Raw genomic sequence first — 14,955 nt, 5'->3', positions numbered from 1 at the left:
TTTTGAACTCCCCAGGATCAGTCGCACCAAAAGTCTCTCTGTCGCCTCCATCAAGCAGCTTATGCCGGCCTTTGTGTTGTCCAGGCTCGACTACTGTATCTCTCCCTCTTCATAGATCTTGCTGGCCGCCTGCTTGACAAGCTCCACAGAGGTGAGAAGAGTGCTGCCCGCATTGTATTCGTTAGCGGAAGGCCGACCATGTCACAAACCGCTTCTCCGTGATCTCCATTCAAGCTCGCCATGCTTTGTTATGTATTGTTCATGACCTTGCCCCAGTCTATCTGAGCTTGTGTTGGCATACCAACCTTGCAGGTCATTTCGCTCGTCCCACCTTGGATCTCTCTATTCCACGTATCAGACTGGAGACGTTTGGCCGTCGCTCCTTTCCTTCTCCTCAGACCCCACTATTTGAAATGGCCTGCCTCCATCTCTTAGCACAGCGTATTTGGTACACGCCTTTTGATGTAGACATATTTCTTTCAGAAATGCCTATTATTACTATCTATCCTTTTGTCTTTTCTCCGCCACACTCCCATCTCAGCTTTCTATCATGTTTTTGTATTCCTAACTGGTGCATTCTCGTTTATGTATGCTGTGCTTGTTTGTACTCAGTTGTGAAGACTACACTGCAGACTACATTACAGACCCCATTGCCCCATACTTTCGTGAAGCGCATCGAGCTTGCTTCCGCGCTATACAAATTCTATTATTATTGGTGCACAGTGGTACTAACTAGATTTTAACACCTATCCGCCAAGATGGCACCCTCACTGTACTTGTCCGTTCTTACAGTGAATGATGAGACAGCATCATTCCTGGTGCGTGTGTCATACACATTTTTTTCAGCGAGTTAATGGGGCTACAGGTACTAGTTGAACTTCGAAGTTTCGCTTCTAATACTCATGAACATCTATGATTTCGATGTTCTCTCTGTGCTCTAGTATACAAGAACGGGAAGTTTTTGTTTATTAAGCGTGTGTTCAGGGTTTGTTTCCAGTTTGTGTTTATTGTTACACAGAGTAACAGTTGTCAGCTTAGACATAACTGCAGACTGTGTAGTGAATGACAGCTGCACTGATTTGAGTTGTGGTTTAATTTTCTGTTTGCGATTTAATCTGGGGATTTTTCCATGGCATCATTTCTTCATGCCTTCTCAGAGATAGGTGTTTTTAATTAACAGCTGTCACAATTGTTAATATGCAGCAGGAATATCAGCCAGTAAAGTCGGCGATAAACAGTAGGTCGAAAGAAGTCTTAATATTATGGATCCCGCACCAATATTACACAGCAATATTTGGGAGAGGAGGGGAAGTTCGTATTTTGCAGATCGACCTGCCTGATTGTTGATCGAAATGACTTCTATATTTACTTATTGACCTGACTGATTATTCTGTTTTTACAGATCGACCTGGGTCAGCCCTTGGAAGCACAGGGTCCGTTTGATGCCATCGTTCACAAGGTGACTGACATCTTGGCAAAGGCCGACAATGGAAACAAAACAGCCCAGAAACTTATTCATAATATCCAGGTAAGCTATTCATAATATACGTTATTCCTAATGTTAAAGTAAGTTATTCGTGCAAGTTACTTACCAGAACAACACGACGTGAAGCTTAGAATACTAACACTTTGTACTTAATATGTGTGTGCTAGGTTTTCATTCATTTTTTGCCCAGCCTTCCTGCTATATACCAGCCCACGCAGTATCCAAGATTATACCTTGTTGACGGAAGCGCGCTTTTGCTCGTGCATGTATATTAACTGGTAGTGCATCCTGTTGTCAGCTTCCGCACCGTCACTGCCTTTTAGCGTGCCCCCTTCCCCCTTCAGCAACTATGGAGATTACTGGAGAAGATTATAGTGACAGCACTGAGTGAACAACAGAAAGTGGTGCCAAAGGACTGTGAGACGACCCGTAGGTAAACAGTGTTGCAATGCACGAGAAAGCGTAACCACTTAGTTTTTACCCGCCTATCAGCGCTGCTCTGCGCCCAACACTCCCTCCGGGGAGTCGGATTTAAACACAGGTAAAAACCTTTCCACCGAACTTCCCACCACGGTATGTGCAGTGTGGGCAGGCTGCTCCTAACAAACAAGTTGCTACTCGCGTCAGCCACCTTGCCTCCCTCCCCGAATAGAAGAAATCCAAACAGCAGGAAAGACATTGAGGGGTTTTGTTAATATACTTTTGAAGAAAAAAAAATCATCGCTTTGAGAAAGGTGGCATTGACATTGAATTATACATAATAGCAGTAAATGAGCTTATATAACGCGGCTTCCGGCCAAAGCCTTAGCCGCGCCTAACAAAAACAAAATTACAAAAAAGGACGAAAATCCCGTGTCTCTTTGTCTTTGCGCTTCTGGATTAAATCTTTATAGACCAAGATGTTGATTTAGTATAGTTAAAATCTACAGGTCGTGAAGGTGTTGTTTCGCACATAGCGAACGCAGAGAAAAGATCAATCAGTCGTCCATAATGGTGATGACTAGAGAAACAATTACAATGTCAGGTAGAAAAGACGACGGGAAAGTTGAAAAATCACAGATTGAAAGTCATTGTTGCTCAGGTGAAGTACATATGTAGAGATTGTGAGCTGTTACTGTTCACATCTAAAGGTCGTAAAGTCGATGTTTCGTCGGTGGCGAACACCGTCAGTCGATACTCAGGCCAAATGTAAATTTTAAAAAAATCAAGAGACGGCTGGGATCTGTAGTCACAAGACAGAGAAAAAGTATTCAAACATGATCGTTTGACGCTGATGGAAGGTCAATGGTAGTGACGACTTGAAACCGTTACGGCGGCAGGGAAAAGAGAGTGGTGACACATAATAAGACGTGATAAAAAATAAATAAATAGTCAGTTTCGCACAGTGACGACGAAAACAGAAAGCACTTGCCTATACAATGGCCTCAAAAACAAACAAGTGAAACAGATATACATAAAATGCGGAGAGCTTCCTCCCTCAAGCCTGTAAGGCGAAGAGACACCAGTCCAACTTCAGTTATTATTGTTTTGTTGTGAACATACACAGTGGATAGTTTAGTTCGTGCGTGTGTCAGCAGAGATTCGAAACAGACTAAAGCGACATGCGCGCACGCACACAGACAAAGGACTTGAGGAAGTAAGCGAGATGGAGACGACGTATGTGTTGACCTCACTACTGCAAAGGACGTGGTGACTTGCGTAAAACGTTGACGTAATTTTATTTGACGTCGGTGGGTCAGAAGGGTGAAATCAGAGACCTACATCACATTCAAGTTGTCCTACGAGGATGCATACGTTTTACGCCTTCAATAACCCAAACTAATCCTGGGACAATACCAGCACGAAAGACTCGATACAACAGCAGATGTTAGTCTTACTAAGTAACCATGTCTCGCTGTGAAACCCAACGCCTGAAAGAAGAATCTTATCTGTAGTCGTCTGTCTTCTCGTCTTTCTTTTGATCTGGATTTCAACACAAGAGAATACAAGGTCGAATACGTTACCCACCACGTCCCCATCAACCCTCACCCTTTCCCCCCAAAAAAAGGAGGGGGGTTCTGCTCTGCCACGTTCCTTTTTTTGCGCATGGGGTCATTAGCTATCTCCGGTCTGTGGTCATGTGATACGGCTCGTCACGCATCGGCCGAAACGAAATAGTTCAATTGGCGGGGAAGTGACGGGCGCACTTTATATTTTGTATGACATTGTCTTCCTGCACGTGGCCGGAAAGAGGAAATGAAATGAGCCTGCTGGTGACCATCAGCTTCTGATCAGCTCTTAATCACATTTTAAACACTTGTATTTTATTGCGGCTGTAACATAGGATCAAAGCAAGCTTCGGCTGACGTCTTGTTGGGAGCATAAGCAGTGGGTAGTTCTTGTCTTAAGTGTGTGTGACAAATCGAAACTGAGCGAATCGACACGGGAAATGGGGACGTGCGCATACAAAAGGTGGAGATGATGTGTGCAGTGCGTGCAGTTCTGGGCATAAAAGCAGACACATCATTGCAAGTGGTTATTATGCAGATATTTATGGGACTGTACCTTAAAGAAGGGTGGGGTGGTGGAGTTGGTGGGCGTGGCAGGGTGTTGAAAGGTGGGATAGCTGGCAAAGGTAACATGTCGAGAAGGGCATAACGTTTGTTTGTGAACGTCAACGGTACAGATAATGATAAAACGATGTTTAGCGTCGGCGGCTCTCTTGGTTCTGTGGTTCGGGAGAGGGTGCGGAGTAGCTGCGAGCTTGAGCCGCAGATTTGTGTAGTGGCGGTAAACATGGAGGAGGTGGGCCAACAAAAGCATTTTTTTAGGTCGCAGGTGAGCACGGCGTGTCGCGGGAACTAGAAGTCCAAGCTTGTGTTGTCTTCACATCACGGTGCACGCCGACACGGCACACCTACGACATTAACCCTTTTGGTGCTCGGGGCGACAGTGGCGTCAGCTTAGGAAAGTCGTGGGGGCAGACTAGTTAGTGGTGCGAGAATCGCTTCACCTTTGGATCCTTGGAAGCTCCGGAGGAGCTGAGCAGTTTGCAGGATCGACACTGCCGTTTATACAAGAGACTACGGCAGCTGCTCAGTTTTCACAGATCCACAAATTTAAACCAGTGGTTCAGAAACGTATTTAGCGCCACATCATCATCAAGGAATTGAGCAAAAAAGAACGGGAGTGGTTTAGATGGTGGTATGTGGGTAATAAGTAAAATCAACACCTTGACGATAAGACCTTGTAACAGATATTCTTTGTAGTTTGGGAAGGTCGAAAATTTTTTTTATACATGTTTTTGAACGTTGATGATCAAATTTGCGTTTAACCTTTTAGTTATAGAGCTAGCAAAAGCAAAAGGGAATTAATGTTTAGTTGGGTTGATTTTTTTTTTTTTTGGGTGGGGGGGAATTCTTCGTTTATGAAATAATGCGCGTTCATCTCTATACATTTCAGGAACATTCCCCCCCACACATACACCCATTATTCATATAAGTGTTTTGTCGGAAATCACTCTTTATGCTAACAACGCATGGCCATTGTTTATGATTATGCCTGCAGTAGGGGTCATCATCCAAGTCGCGGTGGAGGATGTAGGTCATGTTCACTGCCTCAAGCTTCATACCACACCGCGTCGTGAAGTCCGAAACTCGGGGCACTGACCTCTTATCACCTGTTCATCTGCGGCTTTGCCGTCCGATCTTGGTTGTTGGGAGCAAGCGATTGTGTGTGCCTGAGAGAGCGCGAGAAAGGAACGGGGGTGGGAGGAAGAGGGAGGAGAGATTCCTGCAGGCTGCAACAGCTCTTGACGTGCGAGACGCGTTGGTTAGCTTATGCTGTCTCCACATTTCACCAGGCTGCCTTCTCATCATCGCCCGTGTTTGTTGCCCATATTTGTCTGGATGGCAGCTGTGCGTGCGTATGTGGAGGTGGGTGGATGTGTGCGCCCGTGAACTATTTGTTGACAACAAGGAGAAGCTTACGTTCCAATCACCTTTAGATGCGCCGCGCCAGTATTCGTTGTAAAATTCATAACGACTCCCATGACGGTCATTAGCCAGCTCCTGGTATTACTAGCATCCTATCGACTAGTTAAAGTAATTAAAAAAACCAACAGCAACACTCACCTCCCCCTCTCTACCTTCAAAACAAGGGAAAAGCTGGCACATAACCAGTTTTGATACAATTAACATTGAGTCAGCTTTTTAGTAAAATGAGTATGTGCAACCCAGATGTTGGCATCGCTTTTCTACTCTGCATAGAAATAAAAAGGAGGCCACGATCAAGGTTATCACTGTTTGCTCATATCGGGTACAGCCTACTCTGGTCAGCTGCATTAGTGCCTCAGTCACAACATAGTCTTAGAATAACCTTCGGAAGGTTGAGCCACTCCTTGCCACACATTCAGCCTTCAGCAGTTGGGGGAGGAGTAGGCGGGTCTAGCTGACTAGTTTGCTGTCAGTGTATCGCCCAGATAAGAGTGGTTAGCATAGTAAACTATGCTGTATCTGCTTTGTCATGAGCCCACTCTAACATTAATCAGTGCTTGATGTTGTCCCCTGAATTAGCAAGTGAGAGGTTTTCTCTGTTTGGCATTGCACATTGCTGGGATGGTGCAACCCTTACATTGTAGCAGTTGGCTTTCAGCAAACACAAGAACAGGTGGGAGCGGGGTGGGGAACAAATCCAGTTGCCTGTAAAATCGTTAATGCATGCTGCTAACACCAAGCAGTAACTCTTATTGATGTATTTATTACTTTGTTTGGTACAATTTTATTTCTGCTTTATTTTTAAGTACAGTCCTAGCTTTCATCTTGCCAACATGTGTCCAACACAAATGTTGGGCAAGACATGGTAACACCATAATTTAAAGGGGGGATATAATTCATAGCTAGTGATGACAAAGAGTAGTTGGCAAGATTATGACTTGAGACTATATAATTTATCTCATTAACTAGGGGGATGAGTGTTCAGTGCATGAAAATTAGCCACTGTAAGTATGCTGATAAAACAACAGCAGGCATAGTCATGACACTAGTGCATTAGTACCTTATACTTGACATTACAAGTGTGGTGGGCCTTTCTGCAAGTGGAAACATTAGCCCCCTGGCTATTCAGGGATATTCAAGATATGGTGTGTTGCATCAAGTATGTATGGAAGGAAGTCAAGTTGATTGGTTGTGACAAACATTTTCTGCAGGTGTTTGTCAAGTTTTGGAAATTTTAAGAAAGCATTACTTGTCAACATGACAAAAGATGAATCTGGTTTCTGGTTTCCTTCCATCACAGTCAAAAACATAAACATATATATTTATAAAGTCTGTTTTTGTGCTATAGCTGGCATAACAGGTTAGACTAAGCACTGTTGGGATCTCCTTTAAGTCAGTGTCATAGAGAAAAAAAGATAAAAATCATATTTATTTAAGACTTTTGCCAGTTTCATTAAGAACATTCACCTACAGTCTTCTGACATGGCGAAGACCTTGCGGCTAAGATTTAATCTTATTTCAGTGGCATACGGGCTAACTTATTCTCAGCCACCTATTTTCGTTCCCATTTTTAAGCCCCCATGAGGAAAACTTTCCAGAAATTTCACAGATAATTTTCTATGGTGGCTATCTAGCCACAAACCCTCTACCATACAAATTATCATTGTTGATAGAAGCATATCATAATTTGACATCTGAGGCTGGATATTCTTAGTTTCAAAGTGTTAAAAGTGCATCAAGAATTTTTTTTTTTTGGTAATTCTTGCAAGATTATAAGCATATGTGGGAATTCACCATTTATCTCCCTCTCTCTTTCTTGTTCTTAGTGATTATTTTAATAGTTTAGGGGATTGGGGAGTGAGCTATTCTCATGCAGAATGAACAGCACAGTAGAGCCATCACATTAAGACCTGTATTGAAACCCTTTCTTAGATACAACCCCAAAAATGTTCATGGACATATTTCACAATATAAACTTGATCTCAATTACTGCTACCTTCCTAACACAAACTATAACCAACAGTTTATGCTTTTTTTTTTTTTTTTTTTTTTTTTTTTTTTTTTTTTGCATAAATCATGTTGAAAATTAGGTACATTTATGGAGTGCTTCTGAGTGATCATTTGCCCAACACTATTACTTTCACAAGATAAAACATAAATTATGTACATTTTAAAAGAGTCTACTTGTGCCCTGTTTTCTCTTTACCAGCGCACATCAGTGGCCTATACTTCATTAAAACCTTGATTGCTTTTACCTAGAAGGTTAGTCCCCTTGTAACTCTTCAACCAAGCGCAACAGTAGTGGAATTAGCAAGCATGACCCAATGAAAGCAGAAAAAATACAAGTGCTATAAGATGCTTTTTAAGAGCTTTATTTTCAACATGTAAATAAATGTACTTGAATTTGTAGGTGTTTGAAAACATGGAGTTTTCTTGTACTTTATAAATATTATTTATGTTTTTCAGATTTTTTTATATCTCATTATGGGGCAGGGGTGGTTGGTGTTCTTGCTATAACGTTTTATGACAGCTCACAACATTGGCTGGCTACTGGTTAGTGTGAAGTTTACTTGTAGCTGTTTATAACAAAGATGACAGTGATAAAACTTTGCCAAGTTTCATGGCAACAAACGTGTTAGTTGAGGTGTAACTGACATTTAACATGGTTATGTGCAGGCAGGGAATTAAATTCCGAGCCATGCAGTTCATGTTCAGTACCTTTGCCAAGTTGGGCCATATGTTGTTTTTCAGGTTAGCCTTACAGTTGGAGCGGGTTTTTCTTTTAAAGTCAAGTAACCTGTTGAGAAATTTTATTCCAGTTGTCAACATGGTCTAGTCTGCTGTGGTTTTTACACAGTACACATTTTTTGCATTAACAGTTAAATACTAGCCTAAATCTGCCTATGTTGAGGAAGATTAGATACTTGACATCTAATGGAACCTATTATTGGAGCTTTCCTTGTGGAAAAATAGTTTCAAGTGCAGACCTAAAGCACATCACTCAGATTGGAGATAATACAAGCACAGCTGGAGTGCAAATCTTAAGCACATCATTCAGAATGGAGATGATGCAAATGCTTACAACATCACAACTGCTGATGGTTTTTCTAAAATCGTTTTTCTGAATCATGCTTAACTCCACCTAGAGAAAAGTGACATGTCATGCTGCGAATACTAAAAATAGATCACAAAACAAACACATTGCATTGAGTATTGCTTTACCTCCTAAGTAAATGTGATGTGCGGCACTGCACTAGGATCTGTTTTGATGTTCTGTAGTGCATCTTCAAAATATGAATTTTAGCATACATGCATCCATGTTTATGACACTGTGCGCTTGTGTTTGTTATTTTAAGAACAGATATCAGTCAAAATGTTGAAGTGTTTGATGCTTGGATGCATAGGAAGTGCACAAGGGTTAGAGCAACAGACATTCTAAATGTGTCTGTTTCAGAACATATTGAATGAATTGACCAGAAATAAAGAGTCTTGGTTGTAACAAGTTTCTCTCACTTTTAAAAAAAGAAAACTCACATTAGTATCACAGTATCTAAAGTTGTGTTAATGAAGAACAAACCATTCCTTTCATAAAGCATGAAGTAAGATCTATATTTTTATTTAAATCTCTTTGGTACAGTCAAATCTCCCTACTATGCCACCCCTCTACTATGCCACTCTCGGTATTATGCCACTTTTGCTCGGTCCCGACTATAAATTCAATGTAAAAAAAAATTTACTATGCCACCCCTACTCTCGCTACTATGCCACTTTTGTGTGACTGTTAAAAGACACAAGTTGTAAAATTCCGCACAGTGCTCGATTATTATACTGTATGGTAGTGTGGGACATCGCAGTTAGGTGGATGGAACCTAGCACGCACACAGGGAGGGTGGAGGCTGGCAATGTGTGTGTGGGGGGGTGGTCGCTGGCCGGGTGACAGCCACGTGACAGAGGGAAGGTGTGAGGGGGTCGACTAGCGACAGGATGCAGGTGCGCGGATGTGGTTGGGAGGGGTGGAGGATGAAGAGGTGAGGGCGAGAATGAGAGGAGACAGCTAGCGAAGCCGACGATTCTTGAGAGCTTTGGACCAGACCTGGGCAAAGGACTCCTGTCTCTGACCGGCCCGCCCGCCAGTATATATACTATACATACAGTATTAGGTAAAACTGAGTTAACTATATTAGTCCGGCCCTCTAAAACCATCCCAATTTCTCATGCGGCCCCTTGGGAAAATTAATTGCCCACCCCTGCTTTGGACTGACGGGTAACTTGAACAAATAAAGCCGTTTTTACGAACCCTCTCTACTATGCCACTCTCGCTACTATGCCACTTTTGCTCGGTCCCGGTAGGTGGCATAGTAGGGAGATTTGACTGTATTTTGCATTTGCGATGCAGGCAAGAACAAAGCAAAAGATGAGAATGTCTGTTGCTTTGAAAAGAAGAGTACAAAGGAGGAGGAAAACATGCAGTAAAAGGCCAAATAGCCCAGTGTAGGTGTGCCCACACACACTGAAGCTACAACTATTTTGTGGTGTGTTGATCACACCTAGGGAGGCATATATTATTAAATAATAAGTAACCCTAGTCTTCATTAATGCTACATTTTCAATTCATTAGCAGCTACAATTGTTAGACTTGAGTCTCTTAATAACAGACTGTGGTGCAGCTGTTTGGGTATACATTCCATTTCATCCTCGTCCCCTTTCTCACAAATAATCTCTCTCACACAGTCTGATTTAAGTATTAACCAATGTTTGAGTCACAGCACTATGTTTGTCCATGGCATTGTGAATTTCATGCTTAGTTCCTTATCAGGTGGAACATCTTCTAGTGGGTGCTTATGCACTTACCTCAAACTTGCATAGACGTACAGTTCTTTTGACTGAGGGAATAGTTCTAACACTCAGCATCTGCATGACTTCTTTCGATTGATGGCCAGAGACAAGTTTGCTTAGACCAAAGTTCAGCTGCACGCAGATAAATGTTTCTTGTACTTAGTACTCCACACAGTATTGAGTATTGATTTCCATGCTTGAAAACTTCCATTCATGGTGTTTTCACATAGCACTGGGTGCTGAATGGCATGCTTGAAAAGTCCAGATTGTGGGTGACTGGTGTGGTTCTTAGTCTCCTCTGAACGTTGATATTGCTGTTTACAGTTCAATGATGTGCAAACGGTGCACATCTAATAAGATTTTCCTGTGAAAGGGACCTCTTGATGTCCTGTACACAGAGAATGACAACATGTGTGGACAGAGCAAACATCTACATTTTATGCCTTTGAATGTTTTAAGTTTGCAGATAAATGTATGAGACCTTGAAAAGAACATAAACTTGACATTCCACTTATAAAGTTTTTTTGTTGACCAGCTTGAAAAATATGCTTCTACTGTAAAAGCTTGTTTGTTAAAAGTAGGAAAATTGATAATCAGGTGGTTTGGTTTTATGTGGTGACTTAAAGATATTTAAAAGATGTGTTGCTCTTGCTGCTACACTTTAGAGAGGTCTTTATGTTTTTACTGTTGCCAAAACTGGTTTATCCATATTGCTCATGGAAGAAAATGGTGCAGTCGGAAATACTTAGAATAGCACATTTGTTGTGTTGTATGATGACAGCTCTTGTGATTTTTTTTTTTTTTTTTCAGAATTATACTGATCGGCACCCTGAGTGTATTCTTCTTGATCCACTGGAGAGCACCCGCCAACTTTTAGACAGATACAAGCAGTATCAACAAGTCTGCACCTGTGATCTTGTGCAGAGAGGTATGCAGGAGTGAGACAGTTGTATCTACGCTGCTTAGAGTTAGTCTTCCTCTCTGTTTTAAAACTGTGCTCCAGTGATCTGCTCCTGGAACAATGGAAGCTTCACGTCTTCTTAAGTCTTCTAGTCTTCTTAAAGGACTTAAAATAGACTGTGCTGTCTCCTTCCATCTTCTTCTACTCAGAATAAATACTGACTTTGAGGACAGTGAATCATGTTGCCAGTGATTTGGATCTGCAAAGGATGATAACCCATGCACACTTGGAGAACTTCAAACCATAAGTATGCTCCCTGTATGCAATCCTGCTCAGCTCAGTTGCTGTGTGTGTTACTATGTTTAGCCGTGTGTGATGTTCTTTGAACCAGTAAAAGTTTTATTAAAAACAAAAGCCAGGTCAAAAAGAATTGTGTGTCCTTTTCCTCTTTCACATGCCTACTTATCCTTTTTGCACCAACTTACGGAAGACTCGGGTCATGTAATCCAGCAAATTCTTGAAATGGCACAAGATACCATGCATGTCCATTTTCTTTTGTGCATGCACTGTGCTTGATCTGCCTAATGCTGGTTTCATTGTAGTTGTAAATACAAATATACAGACATTTTCTTTCAATTGTTTTCAATAAATTTATGCTAAACAAAATGTGTATCAAACTACAACACCTACCTAAAGTTGAACATTTGTGGTATTTTATATGTAGAGGTGCTGCAACTTCTTCATTGTCGCAAACTGACTTAGTACTGGGAGGCTTTGTAGCCTAGTGGTTAGTTCTCAACTTTGGAACTGAGGTTTATTGGTTCATGGCCTGGGGCTTGTAACAGGAAAAGCCACCTTGGCCTCTCCCCTAGCAGAAATAATTTCAGGTGGCAGAAGAAAAGAACTGAAATCTACCTTTCTTCAGGCTCTAGGCTGTACCTTTGGCCTTTAGGCTGTGGAAGCCTTTACTATTCTGGTAGTACAATTCTCTTAACAAGTATGATGACAAGGAGACACTACATGGGCAATATGCATTATTGTGCTTGATTTTCTCCCCATCGTACTTCTGTGTTTGTAATCACAGGAATTGTTGTCCTTTGTAGCAAACTGCATGTAACAATGAGAGACTGTCAGCAGTCAGTTGCTTGCAAGATGGTGCTACTTAGAAGCTAGGAATACAGTTGTTTTTTGAATCCCTACTTGTCTGCATTTACTTTGACTGCACAAAATATTATAGTCTGGACCCTGAATAGATGTACCTAGCCACCACAGGTTTTTGGAAGCTAGTCACTGTATGGGATACATTGTTGAAAAGCTTTCTGCTCTACTTTGTGTTAAAGTATTGAAGATAACAGTTTACAAAAATAGTCTGTAACCTCTTAGGTGGACTAGTTATTGAGGAAAGCAGTTGTATATTCTCTGTTAGAACAGTATAATAAGAGAGGACAGTGCAAGTGGCCTTAAGCTAGTTGTACAGCAACAGAAATTGATTAGACTGTTTTTTTTAAGGAATGTTGCTACTATGAATTATTAATATGGTATTTATTTCAGCAGGTTACTATTTAGACATAGTTATCAGTCTTGTATCATTATTTTTGCTACACTTAAATTTAATTTGTATGTCAAATAAGAATACTAAGGTAGGATTTAGGATACATGAATTTTTTTTCCTGACCATGAGAGCTTTTCTAGTGGTCAGCATTTTGCTCCATGTGATGGTCACTGAACTTTTTATCTCCAGACTCACGTGTGATCATCCCTACTTTTGTGGAGCTGACTTCAAGTGATGTGGAGGAAAACAAACAAAAGCTAGCCAAAGCAGGAGTTACATTTCCCATTGGTAAGATTCTGTTTGTCTTCTAACAGAACTTTTCACCTTTATTTCAAGCAAGCTGCTGAAACTTGCGCATAAGGTGGCATGAGGAAAATTAACATCAGCACCATCTAAGTCACCTCTTTCCAGATAAGAGGCTTTTAATTCCACAAATGCTCATAATTGGAAGAAGTTCTTAAGAGTTTAGTCTTGATGCCTCTTGCTCAGCAGTCTGCATGTAGGTGTTGGGGTCTGGTTGCCTCTGTACATGCACAGTGCTGTGTGTTTTGTGTTTTCTTTGCAAGTGGACACATGATCTCTGTCAATAGCTAGGTACTTCTGCAGATATGTACAAAGATATACACATACACTAGAGCACACTTGCATCTAGACACAGTCCTTATCTTTGCTATATATGGTTTTTTTTTAATGTGACCCTAAGAATTTTATATTTCGGTAGCATTGAAGAGTTTTTAATCATTTTAGGGCAAACGTTTGTCTTTTTACATGAAGGCTATAATAAGTGGCACACATTTGCCAGCAACAGTCTGAAATGTAAACTTTTCTTTCCAGTTGCAAAGCCAATACTTTCACATGGGACAAAGTCAGCTCATGAGGTATTTTACTTTTATTTGTGCTTTAGTGGTATAGCATACTGTACTGTTTTACTGTAATATTAACATCAACCTAACATTTCAGCTGTCACTCATGGTGACACTTAAAAGTGTTAGTATTTTGTACTTTGGCTGGTATTATCAGTTTCTTTGTGCTTTTAACTGAGCAGAGTTAAGATTATTTATCATTACAGTTAATAGTCACATAAGATTGCTATTGTTTGCTGTTTTCCAGATGGCAATTATTTTCAGCGAAGAAAGCCTGCGTGATGTGAAACCACCTTGTGTGGCTCAGTCTTTCTTAAACCACAACGCTCTTCTGTATAAGATCTTTGTTGTTGGTAACCGACAGTTTGTCGTGCAGCGACCTTCGCTTAAAAATCTTTACCCTGGAAGTATGTGATTTTCCCCTCCCCCCCCTATTTCCAAGAATTTGATGTTTATAATAAATTGATTTTATTTACAAGGGTTTTGCCATTAAAATTAACATGCAGTTGCATTCAGAATGACATCATTGTTTTGTTGGAGTTTTTTCGCTTCTATGTAATTTGGGCTATACTATCTCACATAGAATTTTCATATTTGTATATGGCTACAACAGCACCACATGCCAGTTTTGTACTTTCAGATTATCCTACAATATTTTTTGACACTCAAGAAGTGTCAAAACCTGATTCTTCACATCCACTGAATGAGGTGAGAGAAAGAAGCCAGGAGCATCTTGTAATGAATAGAACATACTTAAATCATGAGTTATGAACTAATCTGAGCTGCCTTAAAAGTTAATGAACAAAATGCTGTTTCAAAAAAGATGGAAAACTTTTGCTCTTACATGAATGAGAAAATAGACAAGTGCAGTGACATTATCTTGTTAAAAAAAAAATGCCACAAATCTATTTCAAGACTTAAGAAGCCATTAAAAGAAATAAAATAGAAAAAGTGGGTTTTAATTCCAGTGAAGAAGGGTAGTTCATCATTGTGTGTTTTGTTGTTTAGTCTTTGTTACTCCTCGAAGAGCATAGGGCTGCACATCATTGTATAAAGAATGTTAATATGTATGATGAGAGGAGCTGCAAAGAATCATCAGCACTGGCTACTGCATGAATTGTCAGTTTTATTAATGATGTAAAGAGGTTTTATAGTGTTTCCTTGGCGTGGGGTGGGGGGTTTCTTTGTTTTCATCAGGGACATTGGCTGGGTTTAGGGAAGTTAAGCTGATCTGTAGCCAACAAAAGTGTTAATTACGCTGGCACTTCATGCAATAAAAGCAAGACAACAGAGTACTTTGAGTGCTGTTTCAGTAAGTAGCTACATAAATATCTGCAGTATGT

At 40.8% G+C, this 14,955-nt stretch overlaps 1 protein-coding gene across 1 annotated transcript in view; it reads left to right on the top strand.

Moving 5' to 3' along the window:
* The window catches only part of LOC112570001 (inositol-tetrakisphosphate 1-kinase-like), a 29,306-nt gene that overhangs the window by 6,768 nt on the left and 7,583 nt on the right, over positions 1-14,955 (top strand). The window contains exons 3-8 of the mRNA XM_025248150.1: positions 1,403-1,528; positions 11,107-11,224; positions 12,939-13,037; positions 13,584-13,627; positions 13,860-14,019; positions 14,253-14,320. Of these exons, the coding sequence (XP_025103935.1) occupies positions 1,403-1,528; positions 11,107-11,224; positions 12,939-13,037; positions 13,584-13,627; positions 13,860-14,019; positions 14,253-14,320 (615 nt within the window). The remainder of the gene's footprint in view (positions 1-1,402; positions 1,529-11,106; positions 11,225-12,938; positions 13,038-13,583; positions 13,628-13,859; positions 14,020-14,252; positions 14,321-14,955) is intronic.

Source organism: Pomacea canaliculata, linkage group LG8 (assembly GCF_003073045.1).
Source record: "Pomacea canaliculata isolate SZHN2017 linkage group LG8, ASM307304v1, whole genome shotgun sequence".
Lineage (NCBI taxonomy): Eukaryota > Metazoa > Mollusca > Gastropoda > Architaenioglossa > Ampullariidae > Pomacea > Pomacea canaliculata.
The sequence above is the reverse complement of the archived record's forward strand: the minus strand, read 5'-3'. Positions and strand labels throughout refer to the sequence as shown.